Consider the following 24,965-nt stretch of genomic DNA (forward strand, 5'->3'; position numbering starts at 1 on the left):
TCAAAAGAGGTTGAGACAGGAGGCTTGCCATAGATTCAAGCACAGCCTGGGCTGTGAGCCTGTCTCACGGGGCAGCAGACAGACAACAACCACAAAACACCAGAGCGTCATCTTGCTAAACAAAGCAAGCAGCAAGCATGGCTGAGTCCAGCTCCGCCTGCACTTCTGAGACAGAACATTGTGAGGACAGCCTGAGCTTCTGCCTGGGCTGTGTGCAGACAACGGGAATCTAGAACTGTTCTTCATGCTTCTCTGCACGATTCAGCCCACTGTTTCTGTTCCAGCAGAGGGTGACAAAGTGCAGCACAGGACACACCAGCCAGGTCTTGACTAGCCTATAATGTCAGAAGATTTACATTTTGAAACAGATGGAGTAGGAGAAATCAAAAACAAAAAACAATACTTTCATCTGGGAAGTTGTGTAGGTTTTGGGGCGATGAACCCCATGTACTAGAGCAGACATGTTAACTCACAGTACTAGAGAAGACAGGGAACAAAACTTGACATACTAACTGCTCATGCCCACCCTACTACCACTGAGAGGAAGGCAAAGGCTTCCAACAGTTATGTACAAATAAAATAAGTTGAAGACATTCACTGGCAACATGAGACTTCATTTCAATGTCACATATTCTATCTCTATAGGTTTAACTGATTTTCTTTTAAAAGGCCATTCAATAACTTTAGAATAATCCTCATAGAAATGCCTCCCAAGGGCTTGTGAGATGGCTCAGCTGTTAAAGGCTAGGCTCACAACCAAAAATATAAGAAATGCCTCCCATATTTAACATGCATAGATCCAGAGAACATAAACACGTATGGCTTTCACTGGGAAACACCCAAGACAAATAGCAAAATAACAACACACTGAATGACGCCATGAGGAAGAAAGAAAACATACTTCTTCCAAAGGACAGACAAACTTGCTGACAGTTCTTCAGCTGTGTGAACTAAGACAAATTCTCCAGAATGGTACGGATCTAAGATCTGTCAAAGGAAATAAACGCTAAGATAAGGAGCACAAGAACAAGTACTGAGTCCACCTGGCTTGTGATACTGGAGAGCTGAAACAGTCAAAGGCTGCACAATCAGGGTCTCAATGTCTGGAGGCTGCATCTGGGGAATATGGTGAGCTTGCCCTGGGGTGCTGGGGTGTGTGAACAGGAACCCCTTGTGGGGTGGAGTGTAGGGAGATGATTCCAGGGAGAAGGAAAGTTCACTCAGGGTCTCTGAGCAGAACACTATGAAGTGAATGACCAGCCTGTACAAGAATGACAGAAAAACAGGAGTGCCCACAAGGGTAAGAGAAGGCAGGCAGGCAGCCGAGTCAGAACACAGCAGGACCAACGGGCTACATGGGTGTGGTGTGGTGTGGTGTGGTGTGGTGTGTGTGTGTGTGTGTGTGTGTGTGTTAGGTTTTGATCTCCACAGCAATGGGAAGGGAAGAATGTACTTTCCTCAGCAATGTAACAACATCAGAATTCTGCTTTAGGCCGGGCGGTGGTGGCGCACGCCTTTAATCCCAGCACTTGGGAGGCAGAGGCAGGCGGATTTCTGAGTTCGAGGCCAGCCTGGTCTACAGAGTGAGTCCAGGACAGCCAAGGCTACACAGAGAAACCCTGTCTCGAAAAACTTAAAAAAAAAAAAAAAAAAAAAAAATAATAATTCTGCTTTAGAAATGAACTGCACTTGCTCAGCTGTTAGAAGCCTGGGTGTTCTTGAAGAGGACTCAGGTGGTCCCCAGCACCCACATACTGGCTAACAGTGGCCTGTCACTTCAATCCCAGGGATCTGATGCCTTCTTCGGGCCTCTGCAGGCAGAAATCAGGCATAACATGCAAATATACACATGCAGGAAAACCACAAGCATATAAAATAATAAATGTTTAGAATTTTAAAAGTAAAGATTAAATCTGACTGCTCATGAAGAATCAGCCAGAGAGAAGAGTAAACAGAAAGACACAATTCATAAGATTAATGTAGTTGGTCAGTGCACAGGAAGCGAACAGGGCCGTGATTAGTTTTACCTAAATACAGGTCTATGACATACTAGGAAGCTCCGTGAAAACACGAGGGGGGAAGAAAGACAGTAAGGTGTGCTGTCTGTTATGTATGAGGATGGCCAGAAGAAGACCTGAGTCTCTTAAAGACCAGTCTTTAAGCTTGAGATGCTAGAGCGTAACATCTTATGGAGATTCAGGACAACGTTGCCCTGACGTTGCCATATGGAACGATATGGAACGGTACAACCCACACATACTTCCTAACCTGGCATGGCAGCAACAAATAAGGCCAAAAGCAATGGAGACAATGAAGGAAAGGTGGGTTTCTCAGCACAAGCACAGGACAGAGACCATGGGGGTCGGGGGAGATCCATGACCTACCTGTGCTGTCTTGGATCAGAAGAGGGGTTTGTCAAAGCAAAGCCCCCGATCAAATCATTGAGGAAAAGCTAGACACCTTTTTAATCCCAGCACTCAAGAGGCAGAGGCAGAAGGCCAGCCTGGTGTAAATATTGAGTTCTAGGCTAGCCACAGCTACAGTGAGACCCTGCCATTAAACAAAACAAACACAAAATAAGAAATGCTAAAAATTTGTGAATATAAACATTTAAAAGCTTCAAAGTATCAAAAAGGATCATTCATAAAGTAAAATATTGAATAGTTAATAAAGAGAAGTATATCACGGCTGCAGTTGCTATTCATGAGGTTTACTGCTGCAAGTGTAATGGCCATCGCAGCTGCAGAGGCAGGAAGAGCCAGACTGCTGGGCTCATAGTGAGAGTGGTCTGTGAGGACCCAGTACGGTGGCAATTGCCCTTAGTTCCAACATCTGTGAGTTTGGGGTTAGCCTTGTTTATAAAGCTAATTCTACGCCAGACAGGGCAAAATAGATCCTCCTAACCAAACCAAACCAAACAACAAAAACCCATCAAACAATCAGTGGGTCTGTTATGAATGCACACTCTCCCTCAAGGCTGCCTGCCCATCTGCTCGCTCTCCTCCCTCTTGCTACCTCTTCCTTCCCATTCCTTTGCCATGGAATGGTAAAGGCAGGCCTGAGCCAGGAACACTGTGCTCTAGGACGACTCTGTTGCCTTCAGGATCACCAAACAACCTTCTAAGGTTTATAAATTACCCAGCCTACAGTATTTTGTCACAACAGCAAAAAGCAAACACTAAACTATATATGTCAAAGAATTCCTTTAACATATAAAGGGCTCTTGCAGAAAACTCAAATATTTCCCTAAAACAAGTATGTAAAAGACAATGTATATGCACACAGAAATTACAAGACAATAAAAACTTTGCTTTTAGAAATCAGTAAGAACTAAGTACGATTATTGGTACTAATCTGCAAGATAAAGCTAAACAAAGGGGATGCTCTGATTCTGCCGGATGGAGAGAAACCAATCAAGTCTAAGGGAAACAGTGTATCCCAAACTATGTGGAAACATCATTCAGAATGGCATTGTTCCAGTAAGACACAAACAGAAGACAATTTGATGGCCCATCGATTAAACTGTTTTACATGCAAACAAAGGAATGCTGGCAGTCCTAATGTATAAGGATAACTGTCCTTTGGGACCCACCTGTGGTTAAGCAGGAGGCTGATTTCTGTCTGAGGAGGTAAGGATGCTGTGACAAATGGTTTCTAGAAGCCCAAAGGTATAGAACATAGGCAAATGTATACATTCAGAGAAAGAGGTCTGGAAAGACCTCAGACCTGGGACATAACCTCCCCTACTTCTCTTTACTGTTACTTCCAGCATTTATCATCTGTACATGTACAGGCATACTGTTATATTAATTTTTGTTTGCGCTTCTCTGTAAAGACTGGTCTCATGTATCCCAGGCTGCCTTGACCTCAATAGTTAGTTGACTGGGACCACAACTTCTGTTTCCCCTTCTCCTGCAAGTTCTGAGATATAGGCCATGTGCTACCTTGGCCCAGTAAGTTGTTCTAATTTTCTAGACCTAACATAAACAACAGATCAAAGATGCTGGTTCTTCATAACAATGTACATCAGTTTCTGGATGGCTACAGTCTCTACTCACTGCGTGGCATTCTTAAAACAGGTAGGATGGGACAGCAACTGTGCACATCCCACCCCACAGCTGAGTCCAGTGTCCAGAGGGCATGTTATTAGCTTACAGGCAATTCCACCAGGCTCTACCCAACAGCCACCTAGCAACAGCTTTCGTCATCTCTCGCTGCCATTGCTACCTATGTTGCCACCTGGTAAAAGGCAGGTGCAGCAGCATGTAAGAGAATTAATTGCTTGCTACCCCAGCCCTTCTCCCCACCTCCCTCCCTCTCTCTCTCTCTTCACCCCCCTCTATGTTCCTCCCTGTTCTTGGTCAGCCTATTTCTTTCTGCCCTTCTCTGTCCCTCTCACCTCTCTACACCTCTTCTGCCCCTTCTCTGGGTCCCTGCTCCCCTCCCTTCCCACAATAAAGTTTTAATACTAGGCCTGGGGTATCTGTCAGGGATCCCCTGGTGGAGGCCCCCGCTAGCTGTGCATATATTCCTGCTGCAGCGCATTTCATAACACATATAAACTGAAACCTCATGCTCTAAATGCAAAGGCTAATAACTCACTCAGTTTGACTAACTGTAGTTTACAAAACCTAGGAAAACAAAACCTAATGAGACTGTTGGTTTCTATAACCAACCTAAAACACAATGGAGACCGGCTTCACTGGCTTCTACATAAAAGTGCAAGAAAGCTCAGAATTGCTCTTAAGTCAATAGAGTTTCCTGATTGCTTAAAGACAACTGGGGAATCAAAATTGTATCTTAAGATATTTTGCCAAAAACAGATCAAGCCAAACTCATCTTTTGGGTACAATTCACTCTAAACAGTGTTTTTCGTTTTTTGGGGGGTTTTTTGGTGGTGGTGGTAGGGTTTATAAAGCAGTTTCTCTGTAGCCCTGCCTGTCCACAGGCCTCTGCCTCCCAAATGCTGGGATTAAAGGTGTGCACCACCATACCCAGTTCACAATTCACTCCAAATCCAAACAGTTAAGTATGTAACAGACCCTGTTCACCATTACATTTCATTTAAAAACAAGGAATGCACGCCAGCTTAGTCCCTGAGGCTCACCATATTGAATAGTAACATATTTCATTCAAGGGCTAGTACTAACACTACAATATTAACAAGAAGAACAATGGGACTTAATTTAATAACTCCCATCTTTACTACAGTCACCATTCAAAACCATAATAATATGCTTCACAGAAGAGAATAACCAACTTGCCTCTGCCGAGGACGTGGACAACAAGATGGCTATTTTAAAAGTTAAGGCAAGATTTTTTGTTTGTTTGTCCTATATCCAAATTGTACATGCAGAAACCTCATTCCTGATTGAATTTTATACACTAATAACACAACAGTGTACCTGTACTGCCAACCTAACACGAGGAAGCAGTTAATTGTTACAGTATGAAATGACTTATTAACACACGTTCACAGGTCTCCATTTCCCACAGGTTGGGTATGGAGAGCTGATCTGAAACGGCAACTACCATGGTGGCTCTGGCAATTCCCCACACTACAGAAGATTTACATTCAAGGTGTGCCAACGAGTCACTTCCCAACCTTCCCTGACCTATGCTCTTCGGCACAAGGTCCTTTACCAAGTTTTAGCTATTATTTATTCTAAGGGTGATCCTAAAAGTGGTGAGAGAGGAGGGAGAAAGGTCTAAGATGAACAGCAGTTTTAAAAATCTATTTTGGAGCTGGAGAATTGGCTTAGAACTTAAGAGCACTTTTTGCTATTATAGAGGACCCAGGTTCAATTCCCAGCAACCACATGGTAGCTCACAGCCATCTCTGGGTAACTCCCATTCCAGGGAATCCCATACCTTCTTCTGGCCTACACTGGCACCAGGCATGACACAGTGCACATCATTCCAATACAAGTGGACACTTTAAAATTCTACCTATCTAGTCTCTTCTGTTTCTTTTCAGAGGCCACAGCTGGTAATTCTGCGGATAGAAGCATCTCTTGGTCACCATCCACAATGGACTTGCTACTGGGGGAAAAGAGGGAAATAATAACATTTCTTCTTCTCTACTGTAGTAGCTAAACTGACTAGGTTGCTCTAAGAGTAGAAGCTTTGTCTCTCAGGTGCAAAGCATACCATTCTGTAACAACTGTGCATGCATCTACTTTCAAGCACAATGATCATCTGGTGGGGTCCATGGTCATAGGAAACATACTTTCTATGTGTGGAATACATAACATCTGTAGCAGTCACATAGAGGTCATTAAAAATCTACAAAGGAAGACAGCCTATAGTTCCACTGACATCTAGGGTAGCCAGCAACAGTAAAAATTCCCTTTGTCCTCATATTTCGTCATGTGGACCCCAAGATTGTTCCCCTCAATGAACTGCCAGCAGTCATCTCTGGTGGCCATCAGTGACTCAGGCCTGCCAGGAGGTCCATGCAGGCTCTTTCAGCTTTGCCCAGTTAAATTCCATGTGTGGCTGTTTGAATCCCACTGACAGAGAAAAAGCCAACACATCCATGACAATGACAACACAGCCGAGACAAGACCAGACCTGCCTCCTTCACCTGAGTCATCTTTACTCACTACTATAGCCTGTGGGATGCCTGACAGAACACTCCCAGGCCTTACAGAAGGCACAGTCCAGTCTTTCATCCCTGTCTTTCTTCTCCTCTCAGCCCCACTGGTTGATCTCTTTGATGCCTTCATACTTGCTGTGACCTACTGACAGGACCCCTGATACCCACAAGATCCATGGGCGATGTATGTTTTGATTCAGTTATTGTGGGTAACTTCCTTACTTAGCTGAATGAACCACAGACCCATAGACCCACGCCAAGCTGGACTGTGCTATCAATTTTAAAAGAGAGCTTTCGAAACCACAACAGAAGGGGGGAAAGTACAGCATGCATGTGTGTGTGTGAGTGTGTGTATGTGTATATATATATTTCATTCCTACATTACATTTTTCTGTAAACAGTGAAGCTTATAGTGAGGCGTCTGTCTGTCTCCCCTTCTCAAACTCCCAGGACTCTCTAACATGGTCTCACCTAACCCACCAGTACTAGGTCTCTATGATCTGCCACTCTGTGGTGTCTATGCTATACAACATAAAAGCACGAACAGCCTGGATGCCAGCAGTTGTCTTTGCTATGGAAATACAAGCAACTGCGTGGGACTTAAGAGGAGTTAAGTAATGGGACCCATCTTCCACGAGGTTCTGGTCAGATGCTGAGCAGAGTTAAAGCACTGTTAACAATTTGTTCAAGTATAGTGCTATAGGTACACCGTTCCAACCTTAGGAGGCTGGGAAGAAGAACTGCCATCAGCTGGGCTCAGCCAAGGCGCCATAAGAAACCTTATTTCAGAAAAGAACACAAAAACAAGCTAAGGTCACCCTTGGGAGTAAGTCGCTAACAGCTCTCTTGGGAGCACTCCTTGTAATTAAGCAGACATTGCGGGTAGAACAAGCTGCCTCCCTAGGTAGGAGCTGTGGGTAATGCAGTGCTATCTATCCTGGCTACCTTGAACTACAGGGCTGTCAGTTCACCAGCCAGTAGACCAGCTGCTGCATGCCAGCGTGCCATTTGAAACATTCCATGGATGCCTTGAAAAAAACTACACAATTACAGAAGTCTGACTCAGCTCTTGAACACAGAGTCAACCAGGTCTGTTCCAGTTGTCAGTCTGTGCTAACGCAGACCTTGATGGACTCCAAATGACCCAGTAGCCAGGCCCATTTGGGACATAAGGAGAGCACCTCACTTACTGACATAGCAGAAAGGCTGCTACAACTGGGGTTAAGGAGGCAAGTCTGTCACTGGAATAGACATAAACCTTCCTCTGCATGCAAGCTGAGTTGTGATTGACTCAAACACTTCTCATCTGGCTACAAATGCACTCAAGTGCTGACTCTGCAAGGAGAGGCTTCCAAGTGTCATCCTTCTGGTAAGTGACATTAGGTCCAATAAAAGGCTTGACAAGTTGTACCTTGCTTACTTTCAGCTGTATGGGCTGAGCTCACAAGATAAAATAGACATCAAAGTATCTTCAATGGCAGAGACAGTCAGTAGGAATGTCAACAACAGATGACCAGGTAGCAGAGTGTGCAGCAGAACAGGCAATGCAGCAGTGCCTGCTTAGCAGCAAACAAAAAAGAAGCTGGACGGTTTAAGAACAGCCAGGGCAGAGGAAGGTAAAAGAAAGATGGCAGAGGAGGGCAGAGGCTGAGCCTGAAGGATAAACACTGCTGACGGCCATGGGATAGACACTGTGGAGCCTGAGCACAGGGAGAAAAATAAAAGAGTTAGGTCTTTATAGCCCAGAGTTGTAACACTGCTGCTGCTAAGGGCCGAGGACTCCCGACTTCCAAGGCCTACATAGACTGCTACCACTAGAGGGCACCACCTACTCTCAAACACCCAGGGAAACAAGCTGCTCACCTACCTACAGTTTTGTTCTGAACAAAGCAGAAAAAGACCAAACACTTCCCGAACTGGAAACAAAAGCAGGTACACCGCGAGAACAAGAGGATTCCAGGCTCAACACGCTGAGAAGGCAGTCCTCACAGCAACTTCTAAACTAGAAAGCCATTCACGATGGACTGGCAAGCTGAGTAGGGGTAGCCCACACCTTTAATCCCAGATCTCAGGAGACAAAGAGGCAGACACTCTGAGTTCAAGTCAGCCTGATTTAGAAAGCGAAAGCAGCCAGAGCTACATAGCAAGACACTGTCTCAAACAACAAAACAAACAACTACAACGACAAAAGGTGGATCCAGGATTGTGTCCTAGTTGCAAATAAGTATTAGAGGCCCAGTGCTGAGAGCTTTCTAGTAAGAGAGTTCAGAGCCAATGTTCAGACCCTACAGCCTTCAAGAAAAGAACAGACTAGCTTCTCACAGGCAGACTCAGTATTTTTTTGGCATGACATGATCTCTCTTCACCAAGGTCAGCTCCTGTCTATGTGCACACACAGCTTTCCATGACTTACCAGAAATGAAGCCAGGAGCTGTATGCTTCTGCTATTGTTGACTTTAAGAGGAAAATTACATACATCAATTAAAAAGCTACGATCCATCCCACAAACTCTATGCATACGCAAAGACAAGATCTGTATGTATGGATTCAACTGTATGTCACTTATAAGACACTCAAGAACACAAAAGAGACAATACTCAAGAGAAGCACTCCACTGCAATCACTATGTTTATCTGAGTGTCATGAACAGACACCAAGACTTGTGTTTGCACCCATAGTCCCAGGGAAATGGATAAGGACTGAAGAAGACCTGGAAAAACACAGAATCACACTTGCAAGATTCAAGACTAGAACAGACAGGCTGGAGAGAGAGAGCTCCACTATCAAAAGCAGCCACTGTTCTAGCAGAGGATGGAGTCAGGCTCCCAGCACCCACATCAGGCAGCTGACAACCGCCTATAGTAACTCCAGCTCCAGGGGATGCCACCTTCCGGCCTCCAGGGACACCCATACACATGTCAGACATGCATACAAACACACATACATACATGATCAAAAATAAATATTAAAAAAAACCTAAACTAAACAAAAAGCCAGATACACCATATAGAGAATTTAAATATAGAAAGATACAGATTTTCAAGGTGAGAATTTAAAGTTGTCAACTACACCTTATCTTAACCGATGTTTGAAAACAGACTAAAGTGTGTATATCCTGACCAACCAACTACAAATTCTGCTACAGCAAAAACCTGGCTGTCTGAGAGGCCGCCTATGTCTAGAATTATACCTGGCTGTCAACAGACCATGTATGTAGGTTATTTCAGATGAGAAACTATCCCTATTGCATGTTCAATTCTAAAGAAACCACACTCTTAATCATTCAGACTTTGAATGTTTAAAGAGGAAAATTTCAAAAGTAAGTTCTGTAACAGCCTTGAAACTCTCTTACTGAGGTGGCCACATAGTCTTCTCTGTAATCGGGACTGAGACAGAGAGGACCATCACTCCCAAGGGAAGGACACATTACAACACAGCCCACTCAAGCCAACAAGTCACTCCCTCTCAGTGACCTCAATGTCCCAGCACACTTATCTGAGGCTCTGTGCTGATGATCAGGTCAGTGGTTCGCTACTCTGACATAGCTTATCTCTGGTCTAATGCTCATGTGTAAACTGGCTCTGGGGGCTCTCACCTGCCAGCCATAGGGGAAAAAAAATCAAACTGTCCCCTAAATAGCTGCTTCTGTCTGTTGGACTCTAGGTGACTGATTGAATTAGAAAGTCACCCAGTAACAAAATAAAATGTTTCAAATTTGGGAAACCAATTTCATATCACAAGTCACAGTTTGCTAAAGCCTCGCTCTTCTTGGGACTCTCTGATTTCTTCTAAGACCACAACCACGTACTTTAGCAGTCAGTCCTGACAAAACTCACAGAGCAGTCTTTGAAATAAGCAGAGCTGACACATGTTACACAGGAAGCACAGCTAACGGAGGGAGGCAACCTTCTCAAGCTGCACACCTGCTACTCCGCTTACATCCTCACTATCCACACCATCCTCCTCCACAGCACTTCCTCCTGAGGCTCCACAGTGAACTCATAACCACTCAGTAATTGGGTGATTTCCACAGGAACGAAGCTCCTTTGGATATCATGCAACAGTTCACTAGCAAGTGTGAAAGCAACCGGGCTCTGAATGGGAAGCCGACACACAGAAACATCACCAATAAAACTTTAAAGTAACTTGTAAAAAGAACTATCTGTCTAAGCATCCTTAGATATTCAGGCTCTGAGACAGCTGACAGAGTGAAAAGGACAGAGAGTGGCTACGAAAGAGAGCGAGGAGGTCAGTGAGTGAGTGCCCAGCGCCCACCGTCATGCTCTTTACTTACCTGAGGAGGAGTGGGTGTGGATGCGGGTCTTCCTATGGGTGGAGTGGGATTTCTGCTGCCACCTCCAGACATAATCTCCTCTGTTATGTCTTTACCTCCCTGATTTGGATCTCGAATTCTTATCTACAAATATTAAATAAAATGGTAAGTGTTAATGTGGTGTCTGTGTACCAGATTTGAATAATGAATTAAAGATCTATACAGAGATAATTATCAAATTTGTTAACTTCCACTTTAATCACAGTCATTCCAAAAAATGTAGGCAACAAGCTATGACAATAACTGCAATGGCAAAGAAAGCAGGACTGAACAGGTTCAGTTTCTAGGTCAAAAAAGAAAAACATCTATGCTGTGTAAGACTGCCAAATACATTGATTTTACTCAGTTCTTAATAGCAATGAGAGCCATAGATGGCCTAAGTATAACAAAGTGCCTGAGTAAGTTTTAAATGCCCTAATGGTGAAGTTCAGAAAATAAAGATGTACATCTGTGATATCGTAGTGGGACTTTATCTGCTTGCAGTGTGCTGCTCTGTGCACTGTGTACACTATACTGTTGCTTTTTCTGAGTAAAGGCACGTATACATCATACAGGCCAAATGAGAACAAAACAGTCCAATACTCTCCTACATCCCCCCCCCCAAAAAAAAAACAAAAAAACAAAAAAAAAAAAAACAAAAAAAACAGGGTTTCTCTGTGTAGCCCTGGCTGTCCTGGAACTCACTCTGTAGACCAGGCTGGCCTCAACCTCAGAAATCCACCTGCCTCTGCCTCCCAAGTGCTCGGATTAAAGGCGTGCGCCACCACCGCCCAGCAGTCTCCTACATCTTTACAGTTAAATTATCAAAGTCCCACTAGGAAGGATGAGGCAGATCTCAATGTACTGTCACAGAAGGATTGCCAAGCTGACTGCTAAGTTAGACAGTGGCACACAGCATAGTGCCCGTGCTTCCTGTTTCAGCCAGTGGGTCCTCATGCTTACAATGTTAAAGAGAACGGTGCTATAATGAGGATGGAATCCAGGGTCCAGGAACTCAGAGCTGGGCCACTGGTAAGAAGGTTTCCTTCTGATGTCCATTACCTGCACAGCTTAATAAGCTAACTGCTTTCTTGAGAACTTCAGAGAATTCACTATCAAAACCATCAGGCTATCTGGAAGGCCACAGGGAAGCAGCTATTCAGTATCAGCCCATTTGTTTGTTTTTCAAACTGTCTTTCTACATATAGCCCAGGTTGGCCCTGAACTCACTATATAGCCCAGGCAGCTCTGGAACTTGTGTTAATCCTCCTGGCTCAGCCACCACACCCAGTTTCCTCTTCCCTCACAGATGACCATCACCACCACTGCCCTCCATCTGTTTCTGTTAGCGCCATTTCCTCCTGCATTCCAGGACACCATTGGTCAACTTTACCATCCCAAGGTAACACTTTACAGCTCCATTTCTTGCCAGCTGGGTCATGCTAAGTTGGAGTGTTCTGTTAACTGTTTAATGTTCTAAATCATTTGTTTCTCGCCAAAGCAAAAAATCTGAGTCAGTGACTTTGTCTTAGAGCAGAGCACATCGGACAACCACACTCCAGCTCCATCGCCTGCGTGGATCTGGGACCGCTGCTGACCCGCAGCATCCCAATCTATGTTCTGTGGGGTAAGACACCGGAAGCCATCTTCTACAAACATTTTGCAATTTCAGTTATGTCACTGTGCTCTTGGGCTCTGAGTGTGACTTACTAGACAGAGGGAAATGTCCTCTCTCTATTAGTATACTTTGCTTTATGTTTCTCTCTTCCAAGTCTTATCCCCCTTGTGACTCTTTAGGGTTTTGGCTCCTTTTAATTTGGTGCTACTGTTCCCTTATGTCAGGTCATAATTGTCACTCAGTGCTGAAGCAATAGAGAGACAGGATCTGAGAAATAAGCCAGAGTTCCTCTCACAGAAGGAGCCAGAGGTGAGCTTACCCGTGCAGCATGCCTAGCTGGGAAGAGGTGACACTAGGGTGTGGGTATGCAGGTCCTAGCCAAGTGCCTGTGTAAACCCTCTAGGCTGAGGTGAGAGGCAGAGATAGAAAGGAGAGGAAGAAATGGCAGTCACGGTGGTAACTGAGGTGAATAATGATTGGATATGCTGATTTTAGAAGTGATTATATGCTCCAGTTTCCGACGCATCAATGAAGATCTTACAGTTTTTTTCTCCCTCTTGGCTGGAGGGGGCTGTTGCTGCGTCGGCACTATGATGGGTGCTGACTGATACACTGGCTGACTGGGGTAAAAAGGCGTGCCTGAGGAAGCAGAAGAGAACGAGAAGAGTCAGTTAGTTTGTCAAACACCGCCAGCCTGACAACACGGACGGTCCCTGAACCAACTCTGGGGAAATGAAAGCAAATGACAGGGTCTCAACTCTGTCGCCTGAGCTGACCTGCGAGTCAAATACCCCTGCCTCTGTCTCTTGCTGGATGGGATATTAGCACAAGCCACCACACACCTGGGCAGTGGTTTTAATTATCTCTTCCCATAGGCTCTCTTCCAGCTACTCAAATTATCCCGAAAATATGAAATATCTCCAAACATCCATAGAATTTAATACGGAAATATCTCAGTGCCCAATTCCTGCAGAGTGACACCTGGATTATCTTTCTCAAACACAATCTGGGTTGCTTTTAAAAAGAATCTTATTCTAGGACCTACAGCCTACAACAGTGATTCTCAAGCAAGGGCTTAAGTCACTGTCTTGCTTGGCTTTTGGTAGGATAGAGAGGTGAGCACACCTCTTTTGTAGGTGTGGTCTGAAGAACCACAGCTACAGCAGGCCACTGGAAAGCCTCCCCACAAGCCCTTAGGTGAAGAACTTTACAAAAGCTAACAAAGAAGACAAAGTAAGAATCTTGAAGCAAACTCCAAGCTGAGTTGTACTTTCTGCACACTCGAAGGCTATAAACACCTCCCTCTCTACCTGGCCCCTTCCTGCTCCCGCCCACCACGCTCTCCTACCACGTCAACCACAGTTGAAGGCGGACTTAGGTCAGGCTTTGATTCCATAGCCCAACGGCCAACAATTTCTTCTCCCCAGACACAGACACGAAGGATTCGTTAATATCCAAACTGCACATACTATTCTAAGTACGACCAAATTGTGGCACACAGAGAAAACGGTGGGCAGAAGTACAGACTTACAAAGTAAGACCAAAAGGTTTGCTGAAGAACTGGATAATATGGAAGAAAACATATTTTGGAAAAAAATTGTTATGGGTCTTTTTTGACTTGTGCTTGCCTGAGGGCAGAACAGGGGCACCACTCGACAACACATGAAACAGGGAAGAAAGGGCCTGGAACAGAAAGCCTTCCATTTTGGAGCTGTAAGAGAGGATTACTAATCCTGCAGTCTGGAGCAGGCATGAACTAGTTACCCTATTTATGCCTGACTACTCTCCTGCAGGGTGTCGTGGAGTGAGGGCTGACACAGCTCTTGCTATGTCATCAAGGCAGCCCTTCAAGCTCTGCTCCTCCTAGCTCAGCCTTCACAATGCTGACATTAGAAGCCCGTCTCAGGACACTTGCTTTAACTGGTGAAACCTAGTGTTTTACACATACAAAACAGGCACTCTGCCAACTGAGCTGCACCTTCAACATCTACAACTGTTTATTTTGTAATTAATAAAGGCTTTGTTTTTGTTTTGGAGACAGGTTTTTTTGTATAGTCTTGGCTGTCCAAAAACGCTCTAGATAGACCATGCTGGCCCAAAATTTTAGAGATCTGCCTGCCTCTTCCTCCCAAGTGCTGGGACTAAAGGTGTTCACCACCGCACCACTAAAGGCTTTTGTGATGAAAAACTCCAGAACCATGGGACTAAACAAGTTAGAAAATAAAAACAGACAAAGAAGCCCAAGGTAACATCCGTGTCAGAAGTCACAGAAGGAAGAAGCCTGCAGGGAGGGAGAGGAATCAAAGGCAATAGTTGGAGATCCTCAAATATGAGGCAGCATCAGGGAGGCAGGAGTGCATGCTGCAGCCCCAGCACTGAGAACCTGAGGCAGCAAGATCCTGCGATGAAGTCTACCTGGCTTAGAGAGGAAAACTTTGTCTCAAAATCTCAAATAGACATAGCTCTGTGAGGATGAAGACTAAGCAGCAAGGAAAAACAATATTGTGCAGAGATATTTTTTTTTCCCTTAAAAAGTTTGCTGAGCCAGGAATGGCAGTGCTTGAGTCTAATCCCAGCTCTCAGAAGGATCTCAGGTGAATCTGTAAGTTCTGGTCTACACAGAGTTCCAAGTTTGCCAGAGCTACACAGTAAAGTTTACTTATAAGACAAAGAACAAGGCTGTGACTAGACAGAAGACTAGAAGACCTCTACCCCCAATTACTGTGAAGTACTGGGTGTAAAGTTGGTACCCCCTCCCTGGTGACTAATCCTCAGGTCATGTGGGTGGGCTGGGGTCCAGTGCACAGGAAGAAACGACTGGAGATAGGGTGACCAGGCAAAAGGCTCAGTCATCACCTTGTAGTCCTCTCTAAATGTGGCTTCCCAGGAGCAGAATGGGGCACAGTGCCAGGCGCATTGGGCATCTGTGACACCTGGGAAGTGATTTGGAAAAGATCTAAACAGAGGACATGGCTATAATTTCAGAGTCCAATGGAAAGAAACTCATCAGCTGTGGCCCTGCAGCAAGCATGCTGTCAGCTCATACACAAGACAGACCCTCAAAACTGGGTTTAAACTCGCTACAGGACAGGCTGAGACCTGGCCAGACTTCCCAAGCTAAGTGGAGTAAGATCCAGAAGGAAGATGAGTGAACAAAATGGTGAGAAGATGGCTATCACACATTGCCACACAGCTGAGCATCAACTGGGCACAAAGCATGGGCCCAGCACATGCTACATACCATCAGTAGAGCACGTGGGCCCAAGCAGTGCAGGAAACTGGCTGCGTGTTAAAATAACATAACACAACACATCACACTTCTGATAAAAATACATGAAAATGTGCACTGGCCATAGGAATGAAGATCATGTGGTGATTAAATATTTAGTTGGCCACAACAGAATAAAAAGATGTTTCCTCAGTTACATCACTGGACAGCAATGGCACAAAACACAGGAGTTTTTATTTTTTATTTATTTATTTTATCTTTTGCTGGAGAAGAAAAAAAAATGCTTTTGGGAGAGTACTGTCCTGATCACAGCACAGCTCACATGAGCTAAAATTCTCCAGAGCTTAGAAAGTGGAAAAGGGACCAGAGGGAAACAGATCAGGAAAGAAGGCACAGGACAGTCTGGGTTGCAATGGCCTGAGCAAGGAAGGCTTGCCATATAGCAAATTCTCTTTCTTCTTCTTCTTCTTCATCAACATTACCACCACTAACCATACCCTTTTGGTCAAGAATCTAAAATTGCTGTCAGCATGGGACATCACTCCCTGAGGCTGGCCTATGAAATGGTCTGGCCTCTAACTTACTCAAAATTATACAGGTACTTCAAGAATTATACTTTTCTAGAGGCTGAGGAAGTAGAATCATAAACCTGGAAACCAACTCATTAAGACACTGGCTGAAAATACATCTTTTAAAAGGGTGGGAATGTACCTCAATGGTAGAACAGCAGTTGGGTCTCCTGTAGAGATACAAGGACTTGTGAACTGGAACACAGCACTATGGCCCTATACCCATATCTACTCTGAGTTACACCAAGAAAGAAGGAGACGTAGCTGGCAGTGGCAAGGTAAGAGGAGGAGAAGAGAGGAAGGCAGGGAAGAGTGCCACAGTCCATCATGAGGGAAGTAAGGTGTCTACAACCACAGGGACCAGTGGGTCAGCCAAACCCTGAATCACAGAAAAGAGCATTAACTGTCAATTAGCATTTCACAGCTAAAAGTGTTTGTCCAGACACATGGAAGGATGTGAGCAGCAACATTATTTATGATTCATTCTAAAACTAGACAGTACTATTTTCAAAAGAAACAAATAATTATGGGTTTTTTTTTTTTGTTTGTTTTTTTGTTTTTGTTTTTTTTTTAAAGGTAGGAAAGGAATGAGTGACAAGATGTCTCGGAGAGGGTGAGAGCGCCTGCCAACAAGCCTGCCAATCAGATCCAGAATCCACAAAGGGCAAGGAAGCAGTACTTCAAGTTGACCTATGACCTCCATAGGTTCTATGGTGCACACACACACTCACATGCGCATGCATGCACGCACGCACACGCGTGCAGAGCGAGGGAAGGGAGTGGGAAAGAGAGAGAATAGAGTAAGTAACAAAATACAAATGTATCTACGAACACACTATGAGCTGGGGACAGGTCTGTGGTCATTTAGATGCCCAGTAATCATTTTCCTGTTAGAAACAGTTCCATGCCTACTTAGATACATGGAGAAGACAGGACCGAGCTGTTCTGTGTTCTCTATGAGCCACTGTAGCTTTTTGCATTGTGGTATCTGAATTTTCATCCCTGGCTTCATTACTTACATAGTGACACAGGGAACAGTGTTTTAGTGTAGATGATACTCTATTCTCTGGATGGCTATAGAACATGTCTATTACTTTATTTTCAGGAAAGAGAACCCTCAAAGGGATCAGATGTCAATGACACCTGAGCTGAAACTTGGAACAGAAAGGGAAAAAAAAATTTTTCTAGAATTCTCCATGTTAGAGCAGTTGGCCTTGAACTCAGAGATCTTCCTGCCTCTGCATCCCTAGTGCTGGGACTAAAGGCGTGCACCACCACTATCCTGCTAGAAAAGCCAATGTTTTGCATGACAGACTGAAAGCTATGTCTTACTTCTCACATATGATGCAAGTCATACTAAGAGTGAGAGTGAGCACAGGCTCCAGCACATAGGAAGAATTTAGTAGGCCATTTCAGAGTCAGAAGATCACTCTAGGAACCAGTGAGGATACTGCAAACTATAATCAATGAGAAACCATGGAAAACAGTTCTGTCAGTCAGAACACAGTCCCTTTACAACATGGAATTTAAAGAAATATTAATTTTAGTATGTTTACTCTGAAAACCTGTTTTTCTATTTAGAAGATTTGAATAACAAAATTTACTATAAGAATACAATGTAACAGAGTTGATCTACATATTTGAGAAAGTTGCTGAGATTATAAAATAAACCATTTTGAAACAGGGCCATGAGACAGTATGGACTCGTAGAATGGAAAAATTTTACACTCTAAGAACCTTGCAACCAAAGAGTCGTTAACCAGCGCAAGTAACTGCAAAGCCACCACAATGCCACTAAATCCTGAGGGCAGGAGCTCACTGAGTGGATTACTGTGTTACTCCACTAGTCAAGGCCTCAATGCTGTATTGTGATAGCACTCTGAAAGACCGCTCCTGGCTGAATCCTAAGCTTGGATTTCCTGCTATTCTCTGGGTCTCAGCCTTACAGCTCTGTGCTGTGGGATGTGCACATGTAGCCCAAGCGGTCAGCGACTATTTGCATCATTTCTAAGTTCCTTGTGAACGCATGAGCCATTTATTAGCTTCCATCTGTGTCTTTGTACTGAAGACACCTTTAAAGCGGAGGCAGGAAAATTCTGAGTTCAGTGTATCCAGTGAGAACCTGTTTCCCCACCTACTTTCCCTCCAAAGGCATCTTTTAAGATTTCAAAGCACCTTTCTCTCAGCTTATCCTCAGAACTGCCCTAGGACAACAGTGCTGCCTAAGAGGTGCAGGGAAGAAATGCGGCACCCCTGCTCACTCTCCAGAGTCTGCCACTCACTGGTGTAGGGGCTTGCACCAGAGCAGACAACAGAACACACTGGAATCTCTGCATCATAGATATTTCATGAGATGAAGGGGGTAGAGTATGTTGAGAATCAAAGCTCAGAGGGGAGGCAACTTTGGACTACCAACAAAGAACATAAAGATGCAGGACAGACCTGCCACATGAATCCAACAGGATGAGCCCTTCAGGTGTCACTGATGACACATATTTTTATAATAATTTCCCTGTAAGCTACTCCCTAAAAAAAGCTCAAGACAAAACCCTTTGTAAGATTTTATTTAAAAATCCCCCGAATGTCTAAGCAGCAATCCTTAGTGTGACCCAGCCAAGACTAAGGCAAGCAGGACAAATGCACGGGGCCGCATGGCGAGTCCTTACTCACCATAAGCATTAGCGAAGTCCCCAGGTCCTGGTCCAGGATAAAAAGGCCCCGGCCCGGGCGGCTGAACTGGATACTGCTGTGGGGGCCCCACATATGGAGGGCCGCTGTGACGGTACTAGAAGAAAGCACACATGCAGATGACACAGGGAAGCTTCCAGAAAGTAAAGCACCGTGTGCAGAGACTATCTAGAGGAAGTGAAGGCTTGGCTGAAAAATATATCTCAGTGCTTGCTTGAGGGAGAGGTAGCGACAGGGAAGAGATCTATCCTGCTGAGACTGTGTGCTCACTGAAGCCATGCTCACTGCAAAGTGACCTCAGGCTGGTCTGTTAAATGACATGAATGATGCCACAGGAAGGAGGATGACTGGGTCCACTTTAAAGCAACCAGTCTTTGTGAAGAAGAGACGCTGTTGGGAGATAATTTCTCCAGCAACTTATGAATTTGTAGAAGAATCTCTATATAGTGTTATTAAAGTTGATTAAAAAAATGGCTAGCCGTATAAACAATAAAAAAACTTCACACATCACTAAAATCCAGGCCATCAATCACTATCCCACCCCACTAGAGCCAGGCTCTTCCTTACCTGTGGTATACAGTACTGAGGCCCCTGGGGTACTGGGTATGGCATAGGCAGATGGTTAACCATCATGATGTGTTGATTGGCCTGATACACGGCGGTGGGGGTCTGTGCACCAGGACGAATGGAAGGACTGCTGTTTGGGATGGCAGCTCGAGGAGGCTGGATTTGAGGCCTCTGGAAAAACTGGGATAGGGAGATAAAAAAAAAAAATGTGATTTTCACAAAGGGTAATTAATATATATAGCTCTAATACCTTAAGTTTTCTCTTTTCCCCCACTACTAAACTCATCTACTCAGAGATATAACTAAGTTCACAAAATATATTCCACTCTGAGTAAGGTTCTGATCAATGTTAATATATTAACAACAGAGCAGTGTCAATACTTAGGCCTCAGCTATTTAAAGTTTAAGCCATGCACCATAACTATTAATTTTAATATCTGTAACAAATACAACAGAGTAACTGGTATTTCTCTAAACACCCTATTTTATAAAAATGCAATAACTTCTGAATAAGAAGTGGCTCAAAATCAAATTATTAAAAACTAGAAGTAATCAACCAAAAAAACCATTTGTAAAACAAGTAGGAGACCAAGAATCTACATGAACATCAGCGTTTTCACCCAAGTCCATTAAACCAAATTCAAATCATCTATGCGGTTATCACACACAGAAAGAAGCCTGTCAGGATGGTGCCACACCCACACTCTAAAGCCCATTCCAATTCTGCTTTCTAAAACACTCTGCAAAAAAAGTGGAGAATCTAAATTAAGTAAGTTTCACAATAGTCTAAACTGAGCAGAATCCAGCGCCCACCCGCCTGCCCATGGCAGCCACACCTGAAATAACGCACAGTCTTCCATACATGTTTAGCTCCAGCCCTAGACTCAGTCTCCAGTATGTCTGCATCTAGTCATTAGCAATTGCATTGCAAAGTAACAGGAAGACAGAGTAGTAAAGAGGCCATGCAGAACCAGTAGTGTTACCTGGATGGGTCTGAATCCTCCCTTCAATTATGAAGCAAGAAGCAGCAGGAAACAGAAAGAAAGCCAATGGAAAAGCTTACAGATCAGTAGGAAGGGTAGGACATTAGCATGCAGCTCAACAAAAACAACGTTCTGTTCAGTTCTTCAGAAGAATAAAAACTAGGAAATCAGAATGGCAATCCTCCACTTAAGACTCAAGCATACATGGAATCAAAGTTCTACTTACACAGTTGAAAATTTAAAAAAAAAAAAAAAAAAAAAAAATCCAGTGACAAAAATCCTCCTAACAGTTTCTGTAACACCTTTTTAAAAGTGCTTGGTAACAAAAGTACATTTGGGACTATCTTACAACAGTCTAGTCTTAACTTAAATAGGGCGTTAAAAAAAAAATAAATAACGCCGGGCGGTGGTGGTGCTCGCCTTTAATCCCAGCACTTGGGAGGCAGAGGCAGGCAGAGGCAGGCAGATTTCTGAGTTCAAGGCCAGCCTGGTCTACAGAGTGAGCTCCAGGACAGCCAGGGCTACACAGAGAAACCCTGTCTCAAAAAACCAAAAAATAAATAAAATAAATAAAATAAATAACTCCACATACAGCTCTAAATCAGAGAGTTCTAATACCAAAAAAAGCTGGTCCAGCTCTGAAAGGCCCTGAATTGCCTCCCAACTCTGGACACGGGTGTTGCTTTTGACTGCAGGCTCTCTGAAGTCCTACTCCATCCTTTTGTTAACAGGCATTCCAGTGTCTAACATGGGAGGAACTGTAATGTGTGGCCCAGCCCTGGCTCCCATTCAACCTCTATACAAGGAAGCCCTAAAGACCTCAGACCACAGAGAAGCAGATGGGATGAGCAAGGAGCCCTGCAAGTAAGTCCAAAGGAGGAGAGGATGGAGATGGAAAAAAAGTTGCTATCTTAGGAATTAAGAGTTGGGAGATGAGTGTTAAGATTCTACAAAAGTCTCCTGGTTGTCTATCTCTACTGACAGCTATGAGGACAGACACCATCTGTGTCGGCTACAATCAGGAAGGCTCAAATGGTGACACTCCATTCCATGGCCAGCAGACACATTGACACTTACATAAATCTGTGTTGTAAACACAGTTTTAGAATAAACGTCAGCATTTCTATTACACATTTTATGCATCAGGAGGTACGAAAACATCCCTGGCTTTAAGAAGGGGCCATCATCCCCCACTCGATGATGAACACCGTAGGATGAGGAAGGACAGATGGAGAGACTTGTGCCATTAGATAGACCCCTTTCCATCAACTCTAGATGAAGTCGAGACAAGAAGAGCAACAAACCTACAGACGGGCTATCTCCTTTGCTCTTCAAATGACATTATACACTAACTTCCCACCCCATAAAGAGCTGTATTATGGGGTGGCAAAGGAGAGAAGACAAGACAAGAAACTGCCGGGCACACATACAAATATATTGAAAGCAGATAAGGTAAGTTCTCCTGCATCCTATACATAAGCACTTTCCTGACTGCATCTCAACTACTCTGATAGGATCCTTAACAAGCTTGCACAATGAACTAACTGATTACCTTATTCAAAAGGGTTTCTGAATAGCGTATTTCCTTCAGTCATGTCGAACCCAAGTGTTTCTAATGAAAACCCCGATGTGAGCCAAGCCAAGCTGGCACAGCAGAAATATGTAACTATGCTGATAGAAGGCATTTTTATTTTTTCAACACTGAAACTGCATAAAATACATCAATATGGACAATAGATGAGCTCTCCCTGGCATTACAGAGCCACCAGCCTTGGCCCACAATTTCTTTGTAACACTAATTCATGCTCACAGCCAGTCTCTATCTAAGGCATGTCCTACTGCTGACACCACAGATCCCAGCAGAGGAGCAGACTTTACTGGAGGGCTAGCTGCAGGTCCCTCATCTGCTAGGGCTGGGCTCTAGGTCTGGACTGTTGGCTCTTGTATATAGTACCTCTCATGAGACAGAAATCTATGCATTTCAGATCAACCACAAGAAACCTATTCATTTCAAAGTCAGAGGGGACTTAGTGGAGCCTATATCCAGTACACTAACATATAAACATCTGCAATCATAACTAACCCTGCTAAGAGAAAGGAGGCATTGATTCCTTCACAAAATTTCCATCTCCTAGTCAAAAAGCTAGTTTCTATTCTCAAGACCGACTATGCCTTTTACAAGACACAGGCACTTGTTCACATGCATGAATATGCGTGCCATACCATTTGAAAGACCATTCAAACTGCACTAAATTAACACCTTACAGAGGCTGGCTACCTGAAGCTTATCTGTCCTCTTAAACATATAGGTAGACAGACACACATACACATATAACACAATCACACACACACAACACAATCATACACATACATCACATCCATACATGAATATATGCACACAACACATCCACACACATACAGGACTAGAAAAGCTGTGCCAGCAAGAAACACAAAACAGAAGCTGAGGTTTGTTTATTTTTTTAACACCCCTTCCTAACTATTCAATGGTATATAATTCTATTTAATGGTGATGCAAGACATGCAGGCTATTTTCAGGTGAGTGGGCATGGCAGTAAGCTACCACTTATTAAAACAAATAAACTCGCGCAATAAACGACACAACTGTCCATACTTAAATGAGTGTCACACACTGAAGGCTTTTTTACTGGCTCCAAAGTACTCAGTCTGCCTCATCTCTCCCCTCATTCACTGTCTATCCCTAACATCCACAGTCAGATCTTCTGTGTAACTGACAATTCTCAAAGTTATCTGAAAATTGCTGTGGTGGTTTAAATAGGAACATCCTCCCAGATTCATGTGTGTGAATGCCTGGTCCATAGGGAGGAGCACTGATAAAGATAACCTTGTTGGAGTCACTTGTGTCACTGTGGGGGTGGGCTTTCAGGTCTTATATGCTCAAGCTACACCCAGTGTGGCACACAGTCTCCTTCTGATACCTGTAGACCTCTCAGCTCCTTCTCCAGCACCATGTCTGCCTGCAGGCTGCCATGCTACTTGCCTTGATGATAATGGACTAAACCTCTGAAACTGTAAGCCAGCTCCAATATTTTCCTTTATAAGAGTTGCCCAGTCATGGCATCTCTTCACAGTAATCAATCTCTCACTAATACAACTGGCACTGCATTTCGAGTGATCAGTAGCATATGCAGCCAGGAACTACAGAAGTGAAAGGTGTGCAGAGAAAACACCCATCACCACAGAAAGCTCTATTAACAGTGGTGTCACCAAGGGCTGTATCAGGGAGGAAAGAACAGACCCAAGGATTCTGACAGGAGGATGAGTCTGGGACTGAACAGCCTCTAAGAACACTTCATTTCTAGTTTTAGACTAGCTTGGGAAGGGACTGGAGAATGAGTCAACAGTCAGGAGCACCTTATAAAGAAAAACATTATAAGGATCCTAGTTCAGTTACCAGCACCCATGGCGGGTGGCTCCTAGCAGCAGCTTTATTCCAGCCCTAGAAGGATCTGATACACTCTTCTGGCTAATATACTTCTGTGGCTTAAGAATGTATGTGTGCATACACACACACACACACACACACACACACACACACGTGTGCGCACGCGCACACATACACACACACACACACTAGAGGCAGGAGGCAGCAGAGCCTTTTATTTTAAACCAAATATTTTAAACCTCAAATGCCCACAGAGCAAATCTATGATGCTATTATCAAACTTCTAAGTCCTGTCCTTTACAATTGTATCTTACCCATTTTATAGATAAGAAAGCAAAAGCCAAGGACAGTTGGCGGTGAGGCTAACAGTGGATGCTGGCAGAGGCAGCGCTTGCCTCACTACCCCTCCCCCCCCTTGTGACCTAGCTCTGCTCCCATGCCTGCTTTGCTTGCTTAGTCATTTCTCCTAAACTCTGCTGTGCCCAGGTGTGGCCCCAGAGGAGGGCTTAAAGCCTTCATCTTAACAGTACACTTCTTAGTAGAAAAACCTTCAAGCCTGTGAATACAAAGGAAAGAAGAAAATCACAAGCCAACTATCTTAGATTTATCTTCTGGCAAAAGAAACCAAGCTACCACAGGAATCCACACATTTCAGAATGCCCCCAGTGTGCTGTCTCACCTCAGCCTGTTCATCTTCTGCTCACACTAACAGCAATCACTGTGAACAAGGCATATCACTCAGCATTTGTCAACACCACATAATCAGAGCATGTGACCATTGCACATGAGTGTCTGCTGTGAACAAGGTAAGATATCAACTTCCTGGTTTTCTCTCTTAATCAGGATACACATGGGGTGGGCATGGTGGTGCCAGCATTCAGAATATAGAAATGGGTGAATATCTCAAAGTTTGAGTCCAATTTGTCTAGACAGTGAGTTGCAGACCAGGGAAGGCTATACAATGAGACCCTGTCTTT

At 44.1% G+C, this 24,965-nt stretch overlaps 1 protein-coding gene across 36 annotated transcripts in view; it reads right to left on the reverse strand.

Annotated features, from left to right (window-relative positions):
* Window positions 1–24,965, reverse strand: part of Eif4g3 (eukaryotic translation initiation factor 4 gamma 3) — a 216,975-nt gene that overhangs the window by 95,764 nt on the left and 96,246 nt on the right. For 23 of the 36 annotated variants that reach the window (XR_013110371.1, XM_076933915.1, XM_076933913.1 and 20 more), the window contains 5 exons: window positions 20,565–20,585; window positions 19,582–19,761; window positions 18,997–19,111; window positions 13,070–13,167; window positions 10,893–11,015 (listed from right to left, as the gene is read on the reverse strand). Coding sequence is in view for 34 of the 36 variants with exons in the window: in XM_076933915.1 (XP_076790030.1) it covers window positions 10,893–11,015; window positions 13,070–13,167; window positions 18,997–19,111; window positions 19,582–19,761; window positions 20,565–20,585 (537 nt within the window). In the remaining 2 variants the exon portion in view is untranslated. Of the gene's footprint in view, window positions 1–10,892; window positions 11,016–13,069; window positions 13,168–18,996; window positions 19,112–19,581; window positions 19,762–20,564; window positions 20,586–24,965 lie in introns of those variants that run through there. The other 13 variants (XM_076933916.1, XM_034503937.2, XM_076933925.1 and 10 more) reach the window with 2 other exon arrangements.

Source organism: Arvicanthis niloticus, chromosome 5 (genome assembly GCF_011762505.2).
Source record: "Arvicanthis niloticus isolate mArvNil1 chromosome 5, mArvNil1.pat.X, whole genome shotgun sequence".
NCBI lineage: Eukaryota > Metazoa > Chordata > Mammalia > Rodentia > Muridae > Arvicanthis > Arvicanthis niloticus.